The following is a 21,462-nucleotide window of genomic DNA, read 5'->3' as shown; positions in this document are numbered from 1 at the left end:
TGTCACTCTGTACAGAGCTATACATGTTTTCTTCTTTAGGTCAATGTTAGTTGCTCAGATCACGACACAACAGGGGCAACTGGGTAATTAAAATGGCATTTTCCAACACCACCTCCTCAACGTTGACCCTCAGCAGCAGCTCCCATTCTATCTAGTGGCTGGATCATCACCGCCCCCCACCCCTGTTTTCATTCATATTGTTGGTTTTCACCAGTATTTAGTATTCCTAAAGCATAAAGGGGTGGGGGGCTTTATTAAAAAACCACTCTCAATTGAGCATGATGGCACACATGCCTATAATCCCAGCACTTCAGGAGGCTGAGGCAGGAGGATTCCAAGTTCAAAGCTAGTCTCCGAAGCTTAGCAAGATCCTTTCAAAAAATTTTGAAAGGCTAGGGATGTGGCTCAGTGTTTAAGTACTCCACCCCTGGGTTCAATCCTGGTACCAAAAAAAAAAAAAAAAAAAAAAAAAATCACTCTCAGCAAGAGAATTGCAAGTTCAAAGTCAGCCTGGGCAACTTAGCAAGACTCTGTTTCAAAACAAAAAAATCAGCCGGGCACAGTGACACACACCTGTAATCCCAGTGGCTCAGGAGGCTGAGGCAGGAGGATCTCGAGTTCAAAGCCAGCCTCAGCAACAGTGAAATGCTAAGCAACTCAATGAGACCCTGTCTCTAAATAAAATACAAAATAAGGCTGGGGATGTGGCTCAGTGGTCAAGTATCCCCGACTTCAATCCCTGGTACCAAAAAATCAATCAATCAATCAATCAATCAAAAGAGCAGAGGATGTGGCTCAGTGGTAGACTGCTCCTGGATTCAATGCCTAGTACTAAGAAAAACAAAAGAAAAACTACAACTGTGTAATATTTCAACACATGGCTATCTATGATCATTTTGCTACTGTTGGACATTTTAGGATATTCTTAATTGTCAGCTATTAAAAAGGGACACCTTGAGGGACGGAGTGCTAGGCCAGCCTGCTCAATGCCCTGGATTCCATTTCTGGTATTGCAGAAGAAAACAATAAAAACAAACAAACAAACAAACAAAAAAACCCAAGAGGCACACTGGAGCATGCATCAGATTTCTGCAAAAAATGGAACTGATAAGTCAGATCTTACAGCTACAACAGGACAGCTCCGAGCACTGGTGCTAGTGTTGGCCCAAGTTGGTACTTGACTGGCAGCCTAAGCTCAGCAGTGGGGTGATGCTGGCTGTGATCACAAAGGGTGCTCAGAGACCCCTTCCCAAGGCCACCCACTGCCCTCAGTGGCCCCTGGCCCACTTGTTTTGCCACCAGCAGCATAAGCTACCCTTCTAAATTGTCATCTTTCCTTTCCTCTCTACCTTTTAGTGCTGAGTTGCCAAAAGAGCTGGAAACTAAGGCCAACTCATAATCCATACTCAAAAACAACCTGCTCACTCTCCAGGCCATTGGCAGAGCTAATCTTCAAACTATCATTAGAAAGAATAAATAAATAAATAACTTAAAACTGGCTAGAGGGCTGGGGATGTGGCTCAAGCGGTAGCGCGCTCGCCTGGCATGCGTGCGGCCCGGGTTCGATCCTCAGCACCACATACCAACAAAGATGTTGTGTCCGCCGAGAACTAAAAAATAAATATTAAAAATTCTTTCTCTCTCTCTCTCTCTCTCCTCTCTCTCCTCTCACTCTCTCTTTAAAAAAAAAAACAAAACTGGCTAGACATATTGGCCAATTTTAAGTTAATTCTAAGTACTCAGAAGGCCAAGGCAGGTGAATTGCAAATTCAAGGCCAGCCTAGGCAACTTAGACCCTGTCTCAAAATAAAAACTAAAAAGGGCAGGGGATATAGTTCAGTGATAGACTAAACCCCTAAATTCAATCCCCAGTACCACCAGAAAAAAAAAAAGAAAAAGGTGGCGGGGGTGGGGAGGCTCAAAAATTGAATTTAAATATGTTGATGAGAGGAAAGAAATGGTGGAACAAAAAATTTAACAACTTGTTTTCATGACAATACCTGATATAAAAGAGCACATAAGCTTGTTGGCTGAGTACCGATCTAATATCACTGGTAGATACAATGGAATCATTCATTTGATACCAGAGGCCATTACTAGCCTGCAAAAGAGTAAATAGAGAGATTAGTTATATTCACAAGAAACATAGTCAAGAGACATTAAAGAACAACAGGTTAACCTAAGTTTCACAGGTTAACCATTTAAGTTCCACTTTTTACTCCCAAGAACACTAGAGCTATCTTTTGGTACATAACTATTAGCAAATCTATACAACTTACTTTTATGTAACAGAAGTAATGGCCAGCATGGCAATTAAAACCAGTGTGCACCAGCACTGCATACAGAACATAAATAATTGGTTCTCCATTTGGTTGAGACATGTATGGACGAATATCAAGATATTCAGGATATTTCACATCCTAAACAGAAATGAGAACAGGAAAAAAGAATGTCATTTCTAAAGAAACACACCATCCATATATTCAAGTGCAGAACATTTAGAGTGACCTGGAAGAAGACTCAAAGGATACTGCAATGCTGTGATGTTACAGCAAAACCCCAATGCATTTAGCCACCTTTTCAAAGGACACAATTAACCTAGAAAACACCTGAACCTAAGAGCATTGAAGGCAGCCCCTGTGTCTTTTATTTCCCTTCAACAAGGAAGAATCAAGGAAGGATCCACGTTCTGTGAATCCATTAAATCTACCAGACAATAACAAAAGGACAACTCTGGACATTAATCACAACTTATTTTTATTTTAAATAAAAATAATTTTGGAATATATTATTTATTTCTCTTGCATGCTGTTGAATTTTTTTACCATATTCAAATTTCAGTAAGTGGAAAGAAAACAGGAAAATTCAGTGTACTGAAAAAATCAGAAAATAAACAAGAAAATGAACTAAGATCTAACAGGGACATCTTTGGATTTCAAATTATACAAGCTGTCCCTGTATCCCCTCATTACCATGGATACCAAAGAACTGACTATGAAGCCCAAATGCAGATAACAGTTACCAATTTTATCACTAGAAAGTCCAGCCACCTGAAGCATACACTAAAACACACACACTCATAAGCACATTGTCCAAACTACTGGCACAATTATTTGATCTTTTTTTTTTTTTCTTTTTTTCCCCAGCTATCAAGAAGAACTCAGAAAATTGATCTAATGATTATTCACTTAGGTCATTTATAACCTTTAATAGTTACCAACACGTATGCCTTGTAAGGTTTCACATAAAAGATTATTAACATACCTTAGCAATTTTTCCACCAGTAAAATTTGCAAAGCGTTTCAGAGAAAGTGTAAGAACATTAGAAGATCTATGTATAGTGAACCTCTTTGAAGCTGGAACCATCTTTTTACACCTTGAAACACACAGAAACAAACGATTAAAAAAATATGAATTTTTCCAGTGTTTTAGTCTTTCCTTAGTTATTTTTCTACAACATTCTAAATGAAGATTCCAAAATAAGGATACTAAGATGAGAAACACCAGCACCTTAAATCAATAGTGAAAATATTAAATTAAAAATACCAAACTGCCTAAAAGCATGAAGGAAAGAAAAATAGGACAATGCCAAAATACCAAGCCATGTAGACTACCAATAGGTTAACTCAGGCTGGGGGTGTTGCTCAATAATGGAGCACTTGCCTAGCATGAATGAGGCTCTGGGATTCAGCCCCCACCACTGAAAAAATGATAATAATAAAAAATTTATAAAAACTTAAAAGCTAATAAGAACCAGGACAGTGGTGTACAACTATAATCCCGGCAACTCAGGAGGCTGAGGCAGGAGGATGGCATGTTCAAGACCGGCCTCTGCAACTTAACAAGAGCCTGTCCCAAAATAAAAAGGGTTGTGGATGTATCTTAGTGGCTGAGCATCCTGGGTTTAATACCCAGTACCACCCCCCAAAAAAAAAATAAAATTTTTTTTAAGCTGGCATAGTTCTGTTACAGCAGATAGCAAACCCTATCCAGATATAAAAGGAGCTGGGTTGTGGTTCAGTGGTAGAGTGCTTGCCTGGCACACGTGAGACACTGGATTCAATCCTCAGTACCACACAAAATAAATGAAATATTTTGTCTAGATATAAAAGGAAAAAAATAAAGACTAGAAATTTAAAACAGGAGAAAGTGCCATAGTATTGGCGATAAGGGAGCCTTCTCTCCCCACCCCCATAATAAATATATAATGAAAAAAAGATTTCCTATATTACCTGACTATAAAGTAGAAATCTACTTAAAACATATGAAAACAGGGCCTTCTTAAAACAGGCTCTTTTTACTGCCTGGATAAATATATTACTGAATAATCTAAATTAGACATTACCCCACACTCTGGGTACTGATAAAAGAGAAAGAGATCCTTAGCTCTTCTGAGAGTTAAGTGACCCCCACCCTATTCTCAACCTTTTTCTAACAGGAAAGTCAATGAAAATGCTGTTTGACAAACTGTTATCCCACGCTGTGAGGTCTTGGGAGAAGACACTAATGTGTGGAGTATGGATGATATTAGCTTGCTTTCTCCCATCCAACTGGCCCCAGAGTAAGGTGCCAGTCCTCCAAAGGCACAAAGCTGCACATCTTGAAAGAGTGGAAACATTATACATTCCATGTTCTGGCCTCTAGTGGACAGGGAAACAACATCTCTCCAGATGGCATTAAAAGCTTAAGGCAGGACTAGGGTTATAGCTTTAGTGGTAGAGCACCTGCCTAGCATGTGAGAGGTACTGGGTTCAATTCTCAGCACCATATATAAACAAATAAATAAAATAAAGGTCCACTGAAAACTAAAAGGAGCTGGGATTGTGGCTCAGCGGTAGAGCACCTGTCTAGCACGTGCGAGGCCCTGGGTTCAATCCTCAGCATCACATAATAAATAAATTAATTAATTAATAGCAAAACATTTTAAAATAAATAAATAAACAAGAAAATTGAGGTATTATGTCCAACTACTTCTAAAAAAAATAAATATTTTTTAAAAAAAGAAAACTAAAAGAAAAAAATAGAAGGAAAAAAGCTTAAGACAGGGAGCTGGATTGTTGGCTCAGGGGTAGAGTGCTTGCCTAGCATACGTGAGGCACTAGGTTCTCATCACTGTGATCCTCAGCATCACATAAAAATAAATAAAATAAAGGTATTGTGTCCATCCATCTACTATTAAAAGTATTAACAACAACAAAAAAGCTTAAGGCAGCTTAGTGAGCCATTTGAATGCACTAAATTCTTTCAAGCCAAGTCTCCCTGCCACCCGCACTGTTAACAGCCAGCAACAAGAACTAAAAAAGTTACCACCCATCATACTTGCTGCACTTGTAGGAGTTTTCTCCATCCAGCTGTTCTGGTTTCACAAACTGCTCCAATGCCTTATTAACACTTTGAGCAGCCTGGGAGAAAAAAGCATAAAGACCATATCACTACACACCACCACAGCTTGAAAAACAAGAGCAGGAGGGAGGGGGAGGAAAAGAGAACATGTGAGCAGAAGACTCACACAGAAAAACAAATATGAATTTTTATGTAAAAGATTTTTTTTATGATGATATCCACATCTTCACACCAAATTATTTCTCCTTCCATTAAAAATGCAGATTACAGTAAACAAAAATAAGTAAAGAGGTTGCTCACCACAGCTTTATTTAGAATAGCATAAAAGTGGAAAACAGCAAGGAACCAGATAGGTGAATTATGGTATATCCTCTTACTGGACCACCACAAAACTACCCAAAGAACACACTGATGTGGAAGGTCTCCAAGCAGAATTAAATAAAAATAGCAAGTGGAAAAACTAAGTCATAATCTATTATGACTAAGTCATAATCCCACTTCTATGAAAAGGAAGTCATCTATTCTGGAACAGTATATATATATCAAACTACTAAAGAACTAATAATGAAAGCTAGGTTTTACATATATCTGCAAAGCTTCTTTTTATCATTAACATGTATTACATCTGTAATCAGAAAAATGGAAACTCAAGAATAATAAAAAAATAGGAGTTAAAATGCAAGAAGCAAAACAGTTTCTAAAAAATAATAACATCTAGACTGGGCTCGTGGCTCAGTGGTAGAGTGCTCGCCTAGCACATGCAAGGCCCTGGGTTCGATCCTCAGCACCACATAAAAATAAATAAAACAAAGGTATTGTATCCAACTACAACTAAAAAAATAAATATTTAAAAAATAATAATAATAAACATCTAAGTTTGGCTAATACAGGGATCAAAATTTGATTTTATAAGATTTCTTAAGTGAAAAGTCAAAAGGTAATAAAAAGACTTTAAACTTAACCATCAAAATAATTAATCAGGGGCTGAGGTTGTAGCTCAGCGGTAGAATGCTCGCCTAGCACGAGCAAGGCGCTGGGTTCGATCCTCAGCAGCACATATACATAAATAAATAAATAAACAGATAAATAAATAAATAAATAAATAAGGTGATTGTGTCCAGCTAAATACTAATAGTATTTTTTAAAAAATAATTATTCAATTTACCTTTATCTCCAATGTTATGTCAAGATATGGATCAAAGGTATCTGAAACGCCCTTGCAATTTAAACACTTGACTGAAACAAAAATAAAATGCAAAAGATAAGCAAAGGGTATTCATCACATCAGTACCAACTATGAAATGACAGAATATAAATATTATTTCAAAATAAAAGAATTAAACCAGTAAAATTTTTACTCTATTAGATTGGGGGGAAAAAACTAAGTTAATATTACACACAGTATAGGTGAAAGGTCATGAATCTGGCCCCTTATACACTACTTGTTGGAATATAAACTGGTAAAAACCTCTTAGAATGACAACATGCCAATAATAGAAATTAAAATATACCCTATGACCTAAAAAATGCTAATTTTAAGGATTTATCCTATATATACTTTTACATAAACACAAAGGCATGTGTGCATGAATGTTCAATGAAACGCTGATGTAATAACAACAAAATAGAAACATAAATATCGATCAATAGAACAAAATTAATGAAATACTACTGAAATTGTGAAAGATTTTGTTAAGACTTATTTGTGCTAAAATATAAGATCTATAATACTTAGAGAAAAATGAAAGTATCATACATGATATGCTCCCAGTTTGTTCACCCTTAAGAAATTACCAGAAGGCTAAACTACCAACTGGCACAGGGTTGCCATTAGGTTGGGGAGATTGGAGTCAGGGCTGGCCAGGAGATCTACATCATTAGCTCTTTCCTACTGTCTGCATTTTTAAAAACACATGCATGTATCACTTTATCAACTTTCAAACAAAAGTTTACCTCTAGATCTTAGGTATCCTCCGAATATCTGACAAACAAGTGTGGTAGCCTGGGTATGTCTGTCTAATCTGAAAAATAGTTAAAAAGTGATATAATAGAAGAATTATGCAAAAATTATGCTATGACTAGATTTTAAAAGCATATACATCTATAAAGGAACAAGATTCAAAAAGACCCCCAACCCACCACCATACACACACACACACACACAAAAGACCTCAAGATATGTGGCAGCCAAAAACTAGCCCTTGCCTGACAGACACAGTGAGGGTTTGGGGATGAGGACAGAAGGAGCTCTATTATGAAGGGACTTTGAAATCCAGGCAGGAATTTGGCCTTGCAACAAAGAAGATACTCTCAGCAGGTTTGTGACCCTGCACCAGAAGAATGACATGAAGGCCTAGATCAGCATGCAAAGGGAAATGTACCAGGTGTATGTGGGCAAGAGCAGGTGGGTTATGACTGTTTTCTATTTGTCTCCCCAGTCTTCCTTCATGTCTGCATTTAGGTTTTAGGACAAAGCTATAAGAATTCATAACTGACCAGAGAGAGAGAAAGAGGCAGGAAACACAGACTTGTGAGTCTAGAGGTCAACAAAGAAAATGTGAGAAACAACCAGGAGAAGCAGGTAATTTTATATCTGCTAAGGTACACCATTACCCAGAAATTAAACTATGGGAAGGCCAACATTCATTTTCTGACACTTATAATTGAACAAATTAAAACTGTTATAACAAGTAACTTTCTAAATTACAATCATTTTAAAATAATGCAAATCAGGTGGGGAAGAGGCAGGGGAAAGCCAAAAGGTAAACAGATCTGTATAACAGATTTTTATGTTGTAACAGATTTCAACATAAAAGGCAAAACTAAATTCTGATAAGCCAGGGACACAAAACGTAGAAACGACTGATGTTTTATTTGACTTACTTATTGCTCCCATTCAAACATGCTTTTTGCATAGCATCAACAGTATACTGAAGAAATTCATGGGCATCTTCTTGGTTTCCAAAACGAAAGTGCCTAGCTATACCTATAAAATTTAAGTAAAGATGAGGCTTTATATCATTATATATTATATCCTAGGCTATACCACAAAAAGTTATACCTTACAATATATTCATTAGAAAAATCCCTGAATAATTACTTAATGAGGAAGCAACACTAACACAAGCTGCCTTGATAAAACGCCAGGACCACATACTGTCACTGAGATCCAACAGGGGATGCAGTTTCTTAAGAGTCCAAAGCTTCTTTTTTTTTTTCTTTTAAATATATTTTTTTTAGTTGTAGATGGACACAATATCTTTATTTTATTTTATTTATTTATTTTTATGTGGTACTGATTATTGAACCCAGTGCCTCATGCACGCGAGGCAAGAGCTCTACCACTAAGCCACAATCCCAGCCCCAGAGCTTCTGCCTTTATCAAGTCAATAAAATTATACTTAAATAAAATCAACATTGGCCATATTTCCTCAAAAGTTTGTCTAAAGTATTATGTTGATGCACACAATTTTAAATATGGCAATAGATCTCCAGAAGAGAATCCATGAAAAACATAAATATCCAACCACTCTCAATTCTATCCAATGACCAATAGAACAAATTATATTTTCAGTTGCACAGTAATATTTTAGTCCTACTTCTCACTAAGCAGTTGTAATATCAAATTATTTTAAAAATAAAAACAACACAAATTAAGAAATCACAATGAAACATTATATATTGAATTTTACATGTATGAATGTGCATAAACATATATTACCTCAGATCATGAAATTTGCTAATATTCCACCAATTTTGACTTATAAAAATGGCAATTTCTTGATTCAACTGTGATGTGCTTTATGGATGTATGTATACATACAGAACACAAACACAATGAAGGGGTTTTTTAATTGGTTTTTTTGTTGTTGTTGTTTTTGTTTTTTGTTTTTACATTGGGGATTAAACCAGAGGGACTTTACCACTAAGCTATAGCCCCAGGACTTTTCATTTTTTATTTTGAGACAGGGTTTCACTATGACCTTGCTAAGTTGCTGAGGCTGGTCTCAAACTTGTGATTCTTCTATCTTGGCCTCCCGAGTCACTTGGATTATAGGCATGCACCACCGCTCCAGCCAAGAGCAGTGATATTTTCTTAAAGACTATATTTAAAATATCACTCATGCCTACTACAAATTTATGTATAAAAATAAATACAGGGCCGGGTGCAGTGGCACACACCTGTAATCCCAGCTGCTCGGGAGGCTGAGGCAGGATGTTGAGAGTTCAAAGCCAGCCTCAGCAAAAGCAAGGCACTAAGTAAGTAACTCAGTGAAACTCTGTCTCTAAATAAAATACAAAATGGGGCTGGGAATGTGGCTCAATGGTTAAGTATCCCTGAGTTCAATCCTCGGTACCCCAAAAAATAAAAAATTAAAAAATAAGTAAAGATACAAACAATCAAAACCTGCCCTGGCTAAAATTCTGCCAATATACAACAATGTTTTAAAGATTTCTGCACTGTTTGTTTTGGCCTGTCAATAATGCTAAGAACCAATTAAATCTTCAGCAGCTTTTTAGGAGAAAGGATTATAGTTTCTCACTATATACTTATGCACCCTTATAAATTACCCAGTTAGATACCAGATTAAAAATTAGTAGGTTTCTTAAAATTTTCACTCAGTTTTTATTACTACTTGGTTAAATAAAATGAATATATATATTAAAAGTGAATTTATATTAAAAATGAGTATGGGCTGGGATTGTGACACAGTGGTAGAGTGTTTGCATAGCACATGTAAGGCACTGGGTTTGATCCTTAACACCACATAAAAATAAACAAAACAGGGGCTGTGGTTGTGGCTCAGCGGCACAGCACTTGCTTAGCGCGGGTGAGGCCCTGGGTTCGATCCTCAGCACCACATAAAAACAAATTATAAATTAAAGGACTGACAACTACAACTAAAAAATAAATATTAAAAATAAAAAATAAAACAAAGATATTATGTCCATCTACAACTAAAAAAGAAAATTAAAAAAATGAATATAAAGTTTACTACAAAAAGCACATAGAAAGTACAGAAGAAAATTTCATTCAACCTATTTAAAATTTTAAAATTAAGTGGAAAAGAGTGAAGTGTATCCATAAATTTGTTTCACTGAGTAGTCTAAATTTTTCTTTGAGACTAATTACCTTAATTTTGACAACTCCTGTCACTAAGTACAATGTATTATTTATCCACCAAATTAAAACTAATTAAAATTAAAGAAACCTGTGGGATAATATCAAGAGTATTCCAACTATCTGGAAGAAAAAAGCCTCAGGAAAAAGGTAATAATTTTATAAACAAATTGAGTTTCAAACAATTTAAAATTTGCTTATATTAAACTGAACGCTTATTATATTTTGCATTAATATTTCAAATTAATTTATACAATCCAGGCATAATAATTCATGTCTGTAATTCCAGCTACTCAGGAGGCTGAGGCAGGAGGATCACAAGTTTAAGGCTAGCCTCAGCAATTTAGTAAGACACTATTTCAAAAAAAAGTGGGGACTGGGGAATGTAGATCAGTGGTAAAGTTCCCCTGGGTCTGAACCCCAGTATCAAAAAAAATAAAACATAAAATGTTTACATAATATCATAAGTAGTAACAAATACATAGTAAATGTTTAACCCAAAATTTGTTATTAAAATAAGACATTGCCATGTATGATAAAAATACGTGTCTGTTTTCTAATACTTCAGGAACCCTTTTTTTTTTTTTTTTTTTGAATCTTAGGCCATGAAAACTAGCTAAAAGTCAGGCACTGTGGTACACGCCTATAGTCCCAGCTACTCTTGAGCCTGAGGTAGGAGGATCACTTGAGCCCCCAGAAGTTCAAAGCCAGCCCAGGCAATAAGAATCCATCTAAAAGAGAAAAGAAAAAGCAAAAAAGACAAATAACTAGCTAACTAGCTAAAAAACACTGATATAAACTATAATAGTTAATACTTACGCCGCATCTCATTGATGACAAACATTGGTTTAATTACATCCCCAGGATTGCTGAGTGCCTGGGTAATATGCGCTTGCATTGTACACATCATGCAAAATCCTTCTGCATGACCTGAAAGAGAAATGTTAATCCTCATATTAGTAAAATAAGAATATATAGGAAACTACAAATAAAGGACACACTTCTGAGATGAAATATCAGTAACAGCTACTGTGTGTACATTGGGTTATTTTTATTCATTTTCATTTAATTCTCTAACAAATCAAAGCAATAAGTATACATTGGTTGTATTTTATGAGAGAGGAAAAATGGCTCAGAGTTAAAAATTTGCCCAAGGTCAGACATATAATCAGACCCAAATCATACCTTTTCAAGTTTTGAAACTTGTACTGGAAAAACAAGGATTTTTTTTTCTTATACTACCATCTGTCTAAACTGGTAAAAGAATGTTTCTCACAGCCAGGTTAAGAAATCTCTATATACATATTTTGGCTTTCTTGGTCACATATGGTGGTCTCTACTGCATTTTCTTCTTCCTTTTTTTAACTTTAAAAAAAATGTAGAAAATGATTCTTGTTTCATGCTAAGTGGTGCTAACCAGCATATAGTGGATAGAGGCAGGTATGTTAGTAAACATCCTACACAGCACAAGATAACCTCACACAGCAAAGAATTACCTGACCCAATGTCAATAGTACCAAGGTTGAGAAGTTCTGCCTAAATCTTCCCATAATCTATATAATTAAAGCTTAAAAGTCTTGAAAGAAACAAACTATTTCCAATAAACTATGTCCCACAACAAAGCTCAAAAATATATATAGGAATAAACAAAATCCAGTATAAAATTCATGATGTCCGTCATTCAATCAAAGAGTATAGGGCATATAAAGATGCAGGAATAACCAGCAGTAAGGGAGAAGGAAAAAAAGACTCCAAATATGATATAGAATACAGAATCAGAAAACAATAACATTAAAAGATATTATGCACATATTAAGATGTGCAAGGAAGTGAAAAATGCAAGAGCACATTAAAGGAAGCATATAAGTAGATCCAAATATACCTGAACAGTAGACTATGAGGTAAAATATATACCAGAGGGGATTAATAACTGATTAGACATTACAGAAAGAAGAAAACATTAGTGAACTGGAAGACATTCATTATGACACACAGAGCAAAAACAATAATAGTAACAAAAAGGTAGGTGTGCCAGTGAGCTGTGAACAATTTCAAGCTGTCCATAATACATGTTTTTGACTGGTATCTGAAGGTGAAGAGACAGAACAAATGTCAAAAAATAATTATCTACAAAGGGAAAGAAAGCACAGGAAGGTATTCAGAGTGATGGAATGATTTTGTATTCTGACTGAGGTGAGGTCATGCCTTACATGAACCTACATGTGGTAAAATTCAAAGAACTTGGCTGTGCATGGTGATGCACACCTACAATGCCAGCAGCTCAGAAGGCTAAAGCAGGAGGATCGCAAGTTTAAAGCCAGCTTCAGCAACTTAGCCAGGTCCTATCTCAAAATAAACAAAAAAATAAAGAGGATGGGGGTGTGTGGCTCAGTGGTTAAGCATCCCTGGGTTCAATCCCTTAAACAAACAAACAAAAAAAATCAAAGAACTTTACACCAAAAATGTTATTTTGTGAAGTATAAAAATAAGTTTTTTAAAATGACCAGAAGTTGTTCAGATGTGATGGAAACAGTGAAAGCACAGAACTAAGAACCTCAACAAACTCCAAGCAGAAGAAACATGAAGAAACCTACAAAAAGATCACTCAAACTGTTTAAGTGATAGAAATATTAAAAGCAGCTAGAAATAAAAACATTATATATAAAGAAACAAAGGGAAAAGTGTAACAACAGACTTTTTGTCAGAAACCACATGGGCTAGAAGACACTACAGTAACATCTTTCAAGTAGTGAAAGAAAAATGATGATGCCCACATCCATCACAAATGAAAAGTTACAGTTCCTCTTCTGGGAAGATGGCATAAGGATAGTTTTCTCTGCTCCTCCTGCCATATACAACAACAATAAACAAACAAAACTCTGAATATTTACATACAACAAACATAAAAAGGCTATGAAAGTTAGTGGGGAAAAAAAGACAGATACACTAGGGACCTCAGGACTCAATGGCAGTAGTTCTCTGATTTTCATTGTCCTTCAGATATTCCAGACTTGGAGCTGAAGAAGTAAGCAACCAAATGCACAAAGCAAACCCTAAAGAAAGCTTGCCTGCTCTCTTGCCAGCCAAGGACAAGGAAAAGGACAGCCCTGCTTTATAAAAGACAACTTTAGAAATAGTATTCTACTCTGGCCTTTGTGTGTACACATGTGTATTTTTTCTGTAAATGACAGTGTTGTGACACCTTTAAAAACTTTTCTGTTTGGGGAAGAGACTATCCCTTTCAACTCTTAAAAGACTAGAAAGGGCTCAGCCAGGAGCATGCCATTGCTATGCAAATTAACAACCCAGAGCCATCCTCCTCTGTCTGGTCTGTACACCTCAGGAATCATTATTCCTGTTCATTAATCATCCCAGGATCAGATCCCAGGCAACTAAGGACCACCCATCTATGGCTCTGCACCTACCCCAACTATTAAAACTAGCCAATGCAAACTGTTCACCCTGCCCTGCCTTGCCTTACTTGGAAACCTCAATGAGGGCTTTGGCCTAATGATTTTCCCTCATTCCTGTCTTTATTCCTCTTAACCACCCTGGTATTTTTCCCACATGGCCCTGTGTGGCATGCAATGCCTCCTGTATCCCAGGGACTGTGAATATAATCATCTTTATTTCCCTGGGCCTCTCCTGTATCTCCTTCTAAGGCTGCACCCAAATAACCATCACATAAAACACCACCAAGCACAGCCAAACACTACATAAAAACTATTGCCTCACCTCTACCCATATTGCAAAGGCCTAAACTTCCATTCACAGGACTTTAATAAGGCACCCCAAAACACATCCAGTGGGTTATTGTTAGAGAAGAAAGATTGGGGGCTGGAACTTTCCCCCACACTAGGTGCTAGTCCCTTCCCCACCTCACAGTGGTCATGGAGACCATGTGAGGACCATCCTCAACAACTAATGAAGAGGCATTCCTCTACCTGGCTGCACAGAGTCAGGACTTTCACCATCACCCAGTGGTAACAAAGCTACTCCACTGCAGTGTCAGTGGAGATCACACGGGGACTTGGAACTTCCACCAGCAGCAACTGAAAGCCCTAATCCCCACATTGGAAGCTGAATGGGAACCTGGGCTTTTTTCTACCTTGGCATAACTTCATTTCCTCTGCCTAGATATCTCAGGGAAAGCTAAAACAGAGTTAGTTAAGACCCCATACATCAAAACAAAATGTAAAAATACTCAGGTTTCAATTGAAGAAAAGTAAAATAAAAGCATTTAACACTCCAAGAATCTATCAAACAAAAATTATAACATTGCCTCACATGGTTTTAAAGGTATGTTAGGGAAATATTTAAGAAAATTGTAGAGCTGGGGATGTAGCTCATTGGGAGAGTAATTTGTCTAGCACGTAAGGGTCTGAGTTCAATCTAGAAATGTAAAACAAACAAACAAGATAAGGAGAGTGATTATGTATAATATAATACCTAGCGCAACCAACCACTAAAATAGCTAAACAAAGAGATATACTCAAAACATGATAAATAAATCAAAGTGGAATTTTGAATATTTCTAAAAAATATTCAAGTAACCGAGATGGAGATAGGAGTAAGAAAACAGATATTAAACAAAAACAAAGGGAAAACAAATATAAAATGTCAGACTTAAGCCCTGATACATCAATAATCATCAAGTCCAAATATTCTAACTATACCTGTTGAAAGCCACACATTGCCACACAATGGTGACCACCCCTATAATCCCAGCTACTCAGGAGGCTGAGCAGGAGAATTGCAAGTTCAAGGCCAGCCCAGGCAAGTTGGCAAAGATCCCATCTCAGGAAAAAAAAAAAAAAAAAGATTGGTGGTAGAGCACTTGCCTTGGATGTATAAGGCCCTGAGTTTGATTCCCAATACTAGAGGGGAAAAAAAGAAAAAATGACACAGATTGACAAAATCAATTTAAAAACATGATCTAACTATACAAGAAACTCAGTTCAAATGTAATGATACAGGTAGGCTGAAAGTAAAAGGACAAAAAAAGACATGCTATGAAACATCAATCAAAAAAACAAACAAACAACAAACAAACAAAAACCCAGGAATGTCTATGTTAACATCAAATAAAGCAGACTGGAGAGCAAAGACCACTACCAAAAAGAAGGACATTACATAATATAAAGGATCAACCCATTAAGACACAACAATCATAAGTGTACCTGTATCAAACAGAACTGCAAAATACATGAATCAAACTCAGATATAACTGAGTGAAAAGAAATAGCCACATTTAGAGATGGAAACCTCAATATTTTTTTGTCAACAACTTATTGAACAATTCAACAAAAAAATGAGCAAATATATGGAACTCATTTTTAATCAGTCACCAGATCTAATCAACACTTAAACAACAACTCCACCCACCAAGAACAAAATACAAATTTTGTTTCAGGTGCTTACAGAACATATACAAGACAGACCATATTCTGAGGCATAAAACAAACCTTGAAAAATTTAAAGTATGCTCACCAACCACAGTGGAATAAAAAACAGACATTGATAAGTGAAAGATAATAGAAAATCTCCAAATACCTGGAAACTAATTAACACATATAAATAATCTGTGGATCAAAGAGTAAATCTCAAGGGAAATAAAAAAATACACTGAACTAAATGTAAATTAAAAGACAACATATTTTTTAAAATAGGGACAGAAGTAAAACAGTGCTGAAAGGGAAAATTTTAACTAAGTTTACCAACATCAGAAATGAAACTGGGGATACCAACACAGACCACGTAAATATCAAAAGGGTAATAAGGAAATTCTATGATTAACTTTACACACATAAAGGCAACTGAGAATAAATGGACCAATTCCTCAACAAAGCAACTGCCACAATTCACCCAAGAAAAAATAATTTGAGTAGTCCTATACCTATTTGAATTAGTACTTTTAAAACTCCCAGAAAAGGATATCTCCTGATCCAAATAGTTTCACTAGAAAATTCCAAACATTTAAAAAAGAATAAACAGCTGGGTGTGGTAGTGCACACCTATAATCCGAGCAGCTTGGGAAGCTGAGGCAAGAGGCTCACAAGTTCAAAGCCAGCCTCAGCAACTTAGACAGACCCTAAAAGCAACTTAGTCAGGCCTTGTTTCAAAATAAAAAATAAAGAGGGCTAGAGATGTGGCTGAGTGTTTAAGTACCCTGGGTTCAATCCCTGGTACCAAAACAAATAAATTAATTTAATTTAATTAAAAATAAAAAAGAATTAACATTAAAAAATTATAAAATCTCTTCCAAAACACAGAAAATGAATTAACATATCTAATTATGACACCAAAATCAGACAAAGACAGTTCAAAAACAAAATTACAGACTAATATCTCTCATAAGTATAGATGTAAAAAGCACTGAATGAAATATAAGCAAATAAATTGGGCAATATATATGAAGAACCATATACCATTATCAAATAGAGTTTATTACAGGGCATGCAAAGATAACTCAATATTATACAATGTAAATTACCATATTAACAGGCTAAAGATATCAGATGACCCTATCAATTTGATAAAGAAATCATTTGACAAAAATCAACATTTGCTCACAATAAAAAATAAGAATCAGAAAACAGAAGTGGAAAGAAATTTCCATAAGTTGGTAAAGAGCATCTACCAAAAATCTACAGTTGCTGGGTGCAGTGGCACATGCCTGTAATCCCTAGGACTTGGGATGCTGAAGAAGGAGGATCATGAATTTAAAGCCAGCCTCAGCAACTTAGCAAAGCTCTAAGCAACTCAGTGAGACCCTGTCTCTAAAATACAAAAATGGCTGGGGTGTGGCTCAATGGTTAAGTGTTGAGTGCCCCTGTACCCAAAAAAGAAAAAAAGAAAAAAAATCTACAGCTAACAAGCTGAATGTTTTTCCCTATGATCAGGAAAGAGTCAAGGGGGCTGGGGTTGTAGCTCAGTAAAGAGTACTTGCATAGCATGTATGAGGCACTGGGTTTGCTTCTCAGCACCACATATATGTTTTGTTTTGGTTTGTGGTGCTAGGGATTGAACCTAGGGCCTTGTGCATGAGAGGCAAGCACTCTACCAACTAAACCATATATCCCCAGCCCTCTCAGCACCACATATAAATAAATAAAGATCCATCAACAACTAAAAAATATTTAAAAAGAAAAGAGTTAATGCTTTCACTACACTTATTGAACAAAGTGCTAGAAGTTCTGGCCAGTGAAATAAGACAAGGAAATATGCAAGGCAAACAGATTAGTAAAACATAAGTAACACTGTCTATATTTGTATGGCTTGACTAAATATATAAAAAATTTCAAGAAGGGGCTGAAATTGTGGCTGAGTAGTAGAGTGCTTGCCTGGCATGTGTGAGGCCCTGGATTCAATCATCAGCACCACATAAATAAAAATAAATAAATAAAAGATCCAATGATAACTAAAAAGAAAATTTTAAAAAAATTTCAAGGAATCTACCCAAGATGCCTAGAATAAATGAGTTTAGCAATGTCACCAGATAATTATAATTCAAAAAAGGAGTAGAGCCAGGTGCGGTGGCACATGCCTGTAATCCCAGTGACTTGAAAGGCTGAGGCAGGAAAATCACAAGTTCAAAGCCAACTTCAGCAACTTATTGAGGCCCTCAGCAATTCAGCAAGACCCTGTCTCTAAAATAAAATATTAAAAAGGGCTGGGGATATGGCTGCTCAGTGGTTAAGCACCTCCCCTGGTAGAGAGAGAGAGAGAGAGAGAGAGAGAGAGAAAGAGAAAGTAGGTATAAATTAACAACAACAAAAAATTACAGAAAAAGATTAAAAAGGGAATGAATAAAAAATGGGACAAATAGAAAATGAATAGCAAGATGGGAGATGTAAACTAAATCCTATCAATTATCTCACTAAATGTAAATTACTAAAAATTCTAAAGTAAAAAGCAGAGACTTACTATTGCATAAAAAAGCAAGATCAAATAATAGGCTGCTTATAAGAAATTCATTTTAAATACACACATAGGTTAAAGTTGAAAAGATAAAAAGAATATGTTAACATTAATCATAAGAAAACTGGAGTGACTGTATCTCAAAACGTGCTTCAGAATAAAAAATACTATTTGAGATAAAGGAGGTCACTTCATAAATGATAGATGAGGTCATTGAGAAGGCATAACAACCATAAATGAACAAGATTCAAGAGAGTACAACAAAATAAGCTATATTCTTTCTGACAGAGCAGAAAGAAACACATTTGCAAATATAGCTTATTTCAACACTTCTCTCAAAATCTGATATAACAAGTAGATAGAAAAAACAGGACACAAAGGATTACCTTATAGAAATTACAACCAATAGTAGCAGAATACACATCCTGATTAAGTATACGTGGAACATTTAGCAAGACAGACCATGTTCTGGTACATAAAACAAAGTTTAAAAGAATTCAAACATTGAAAAAGATATTCTCTAACCACAATGGAATAAAATTAGAAATCAATAACATGACAATTTCTGGTAAATCCCTGAACATTTGGCAACTAAATATGCAGTCCTAAATAATCACAAGAGCAATTAGAAAGTTTTTTTAACTGAAATTAAAACATATCAAAACAGCACTTACAGGGAAAGAGCACTTATCAAAAAGCACTTACAGGGAAATTTATAGCATTAAACACACTGGAAAAGATGATCTTAAATGCATCTAAGTTCCCCACCTTAAGTAAGAACAGTGTATTTCAAGAAAGCTAGACGGGAGAATTTTAAATGTTCTCACCACAAAGAAATAAAAAGTGTTTGAAGAGACAGATATATTTACCCTGATTTCAACATTATGCAATGTATACACGTATCAAATCATCACATAGTACACATAAATTACAGAATTTTTTTCTGTCACTTAAATAAGAAAAAAAAAAACTAAAATGGAGAACATTAAACCCAAAGTAGGCAAGAAAAAAGAATAACAGTAACAAACATCAGTGAAAAAGAAGACAGAATAACCATTAAACCAAGAGCTAGTTCTTTGAGACAATCAGTAAGATTAAAAAGTCTATAGTCAAACTGGGATTGTGACTAAGCGGTAGAGCGCTTGCCTAGCATGTGTGAAGTACTGGTTCGATTTTCAGCACCACATAAAAAAAAATAAATAAAATAAAGACATTGTGTCCATCTACAGCTAAAAATATTCTTTTAAAAAAGTCTCTAGTCAGGGGCTGGGGTTGTAGCTCAACTGTAGAGCACTTGCCTAGCATGTGTGAGGCATTGAGTTCAATTCTCAGCACTGTATATAAAATAAATAAAGGTCCATCAACAACTAAAAAATAAATAAATAAATTTTTAAAAACTCTCTAGTCAGGAGGCTGAGGTTGTGGCTTTGGCTCAAGCAGTAGTGCACTTACCTGGCATGTGTGAGGCACTGGGTTCGATTCTCAGCACCACATATGAATAAATAAAAACAACTATCAACAACTAAAAAAAAAAAAGTTTCTAGTCAGATTGATTAGAAAAATGACAGGAGACTCAAATGAACATTGGGAATGACAAAGAGGAAATCACTACAGACCCTAACAAAGTTAAAAAAGAAAAATAAGAAAAATAAAAACAAGTTTATAGACAAATTTGCTTTTCTTTTTAAATTCTTTTTGCAACACTAGGAACCCCAGTCCTTTTTATTTTTATTTTTCAATATTATTGGATTTTTTTTTATTTTTGCTTTTTCAATTTTTCAGACAAGATATCACTAAATTGCCAAGACTGGCCTTGAACCTGTGATCCTCCTGCCTCAGCCTCCCAAGTAGCCTGGATTACAGGCATGTGCCACTGCTCCCTGGAAGACAAATTTCCTTAAAGACATAAACTAACAAAGCTTGTTGAAAATTAAAAAAACAAACAAACAAACAAACAAACAAAAAAAAAAAACCAAGGATAACCTGAAGAGCCTTACATAAAACTAAACATGTATTTTAAAACCTGCCTATGAGCAACTCCATATAACTTCACTGATGAAATCTACCAAATACTTAAGGAAAAAATATAATACTGACTCTATACAAACTCCTCCAGGAAACAGAGGTGAAAAAAATCTGTTCCAAACATGATACCATCATTACCCAAAACAAGACAAAGACATTATAAAAGAAATTACAGACTAATAATATTCATGAACATAAAATTATTCCATAATTTTTAGCAAATAAAGGCCAATAAAACACAGAAATAATATATCTCAAGAATGCAAAGCATCCTGAGATGCTTAATATTAAAGCATCAAATACTCCATCCAGTAAAAGGGATCTGTGAAAAATCTACAGCTAATATCAAACTCAACAGTGAAAGACTGAATGCTTTTCCTCTAAGGGTGAGAAAAGAGATATGGATGATCACCTCATCACATATATTCAACATTGTAATAGTAATAGATGTCTTAGCCAGTGTAAAAGGGCAAGAAATGAAGAGCATACCCAGACTGTAAATGAAGAATATAATTATCTTTATTTATAGATTACATGACTTTCTCTGTAAAATCTCAAGGAATCTTAAAAAAAATAAATAAATAAAAAGAAAACTAGAGACCAGCCTGGATGATATAGAAAGACCCTCTCAGAAAATAAACAATAACAACAAAAAACTACCAGAATTAATGAGTTAAGCATGGTTCCAGAATATAGTATCAATATCTAAAAATCAACTACAGCCAGGCACAGTGGCACACACCTGTAATCCCAGCAGCTTGGGAGAGGCTGAGGCAAGATGATCCCAAGTTCAAAGCCAACAATTTAGTGAGGCCCTGATCAACTTAGCAAGATCCTGTCTCAAAATAAAAAAGGGCTGAGGATATGGCTCAGTGCTTAAAGCACCCCTGGGTTCAAACCATAACCACCACCACCCCCCAAAAAAACAAATAATATTTCTATGTTCTAACAATAATTGATCAAAAATTGAATTTTTAAAAAATGTCATTTATAATTATCAGAAATATGAAATATGTATATCTGATTTACATTGTTTTTGCACACTGAAAACT

The 21,462-nt window shown here is 35.5% G+C and overlaps 1 protein-coding gene across 3 annotated transcripts in view; it reads right to left on the bottom strand.

Moving 5' to 3' along the window:
* Positions 1 to 21,462, bottom strand: part of USP42 (ubiquitin specific peptidase 42) — a gene marked incomplete at its 3' end in the record, with an annotated part of 47,513 nt that overhangs the window by 12,069 nt on the left and 13,982 nt on the right. For all 3 annotated transcript variants that reach the window (XM_081297178.1, XM_081297176.1, XM_081297177.1), the window contains exons 4-11: positions 11,285 to 11,395; positions 8,227 to 8,329; positions 7,297 to 7,364; positions 6,509 to 6,579; positions 5,320 to 5,402; positions 3,265 to 3,376; positions 2,280 to 2,420; positions 2,001 to 2,101 (exon numbers count right to left, since the gene is read on the bottom strand). In XM_081297178.1, coding sequence (XP_081153304.1) covers positions 2,001 to 2,101; positions 2,280 to 2,420; positions 3,265 to 3,376; positions 5,320 to 5,402; positions 6,509 to 6,579; positions 7,297 to 7,364; positions 8,227 to 8,329; positions 11,285 to 11,395 — 790 coding nt within the window. The remainder of the gene's footprint in view (positions 1 to 2,000; positions 2,102 to 2,279; positions 2,421 to 3,264; positions 3,377 to 5,319; positions 5,403 to 6,508; positions 6,580 to 7,296; positions 7,365 to 8,226; positions 8,330 to 11,284; positions 11,396 to 21,462) is intronic.

The sequence above is a fragment of the Spermophilus citellus genome (assembly GCF_964194105.1).
Source record: "Spermophilus citellus genome assembly, chromosome: 6".
NCBI classification, from domain to species: domain Eukaryota; kingdom Metazoa; phylum Chordata; class Mammalia; order Rodentia; family Sciuridae; genus Spermophilus; species Spermophilus citellus.
This window is presented reverse-complemented; position numbering and strand designations above follow the sequence as displayed.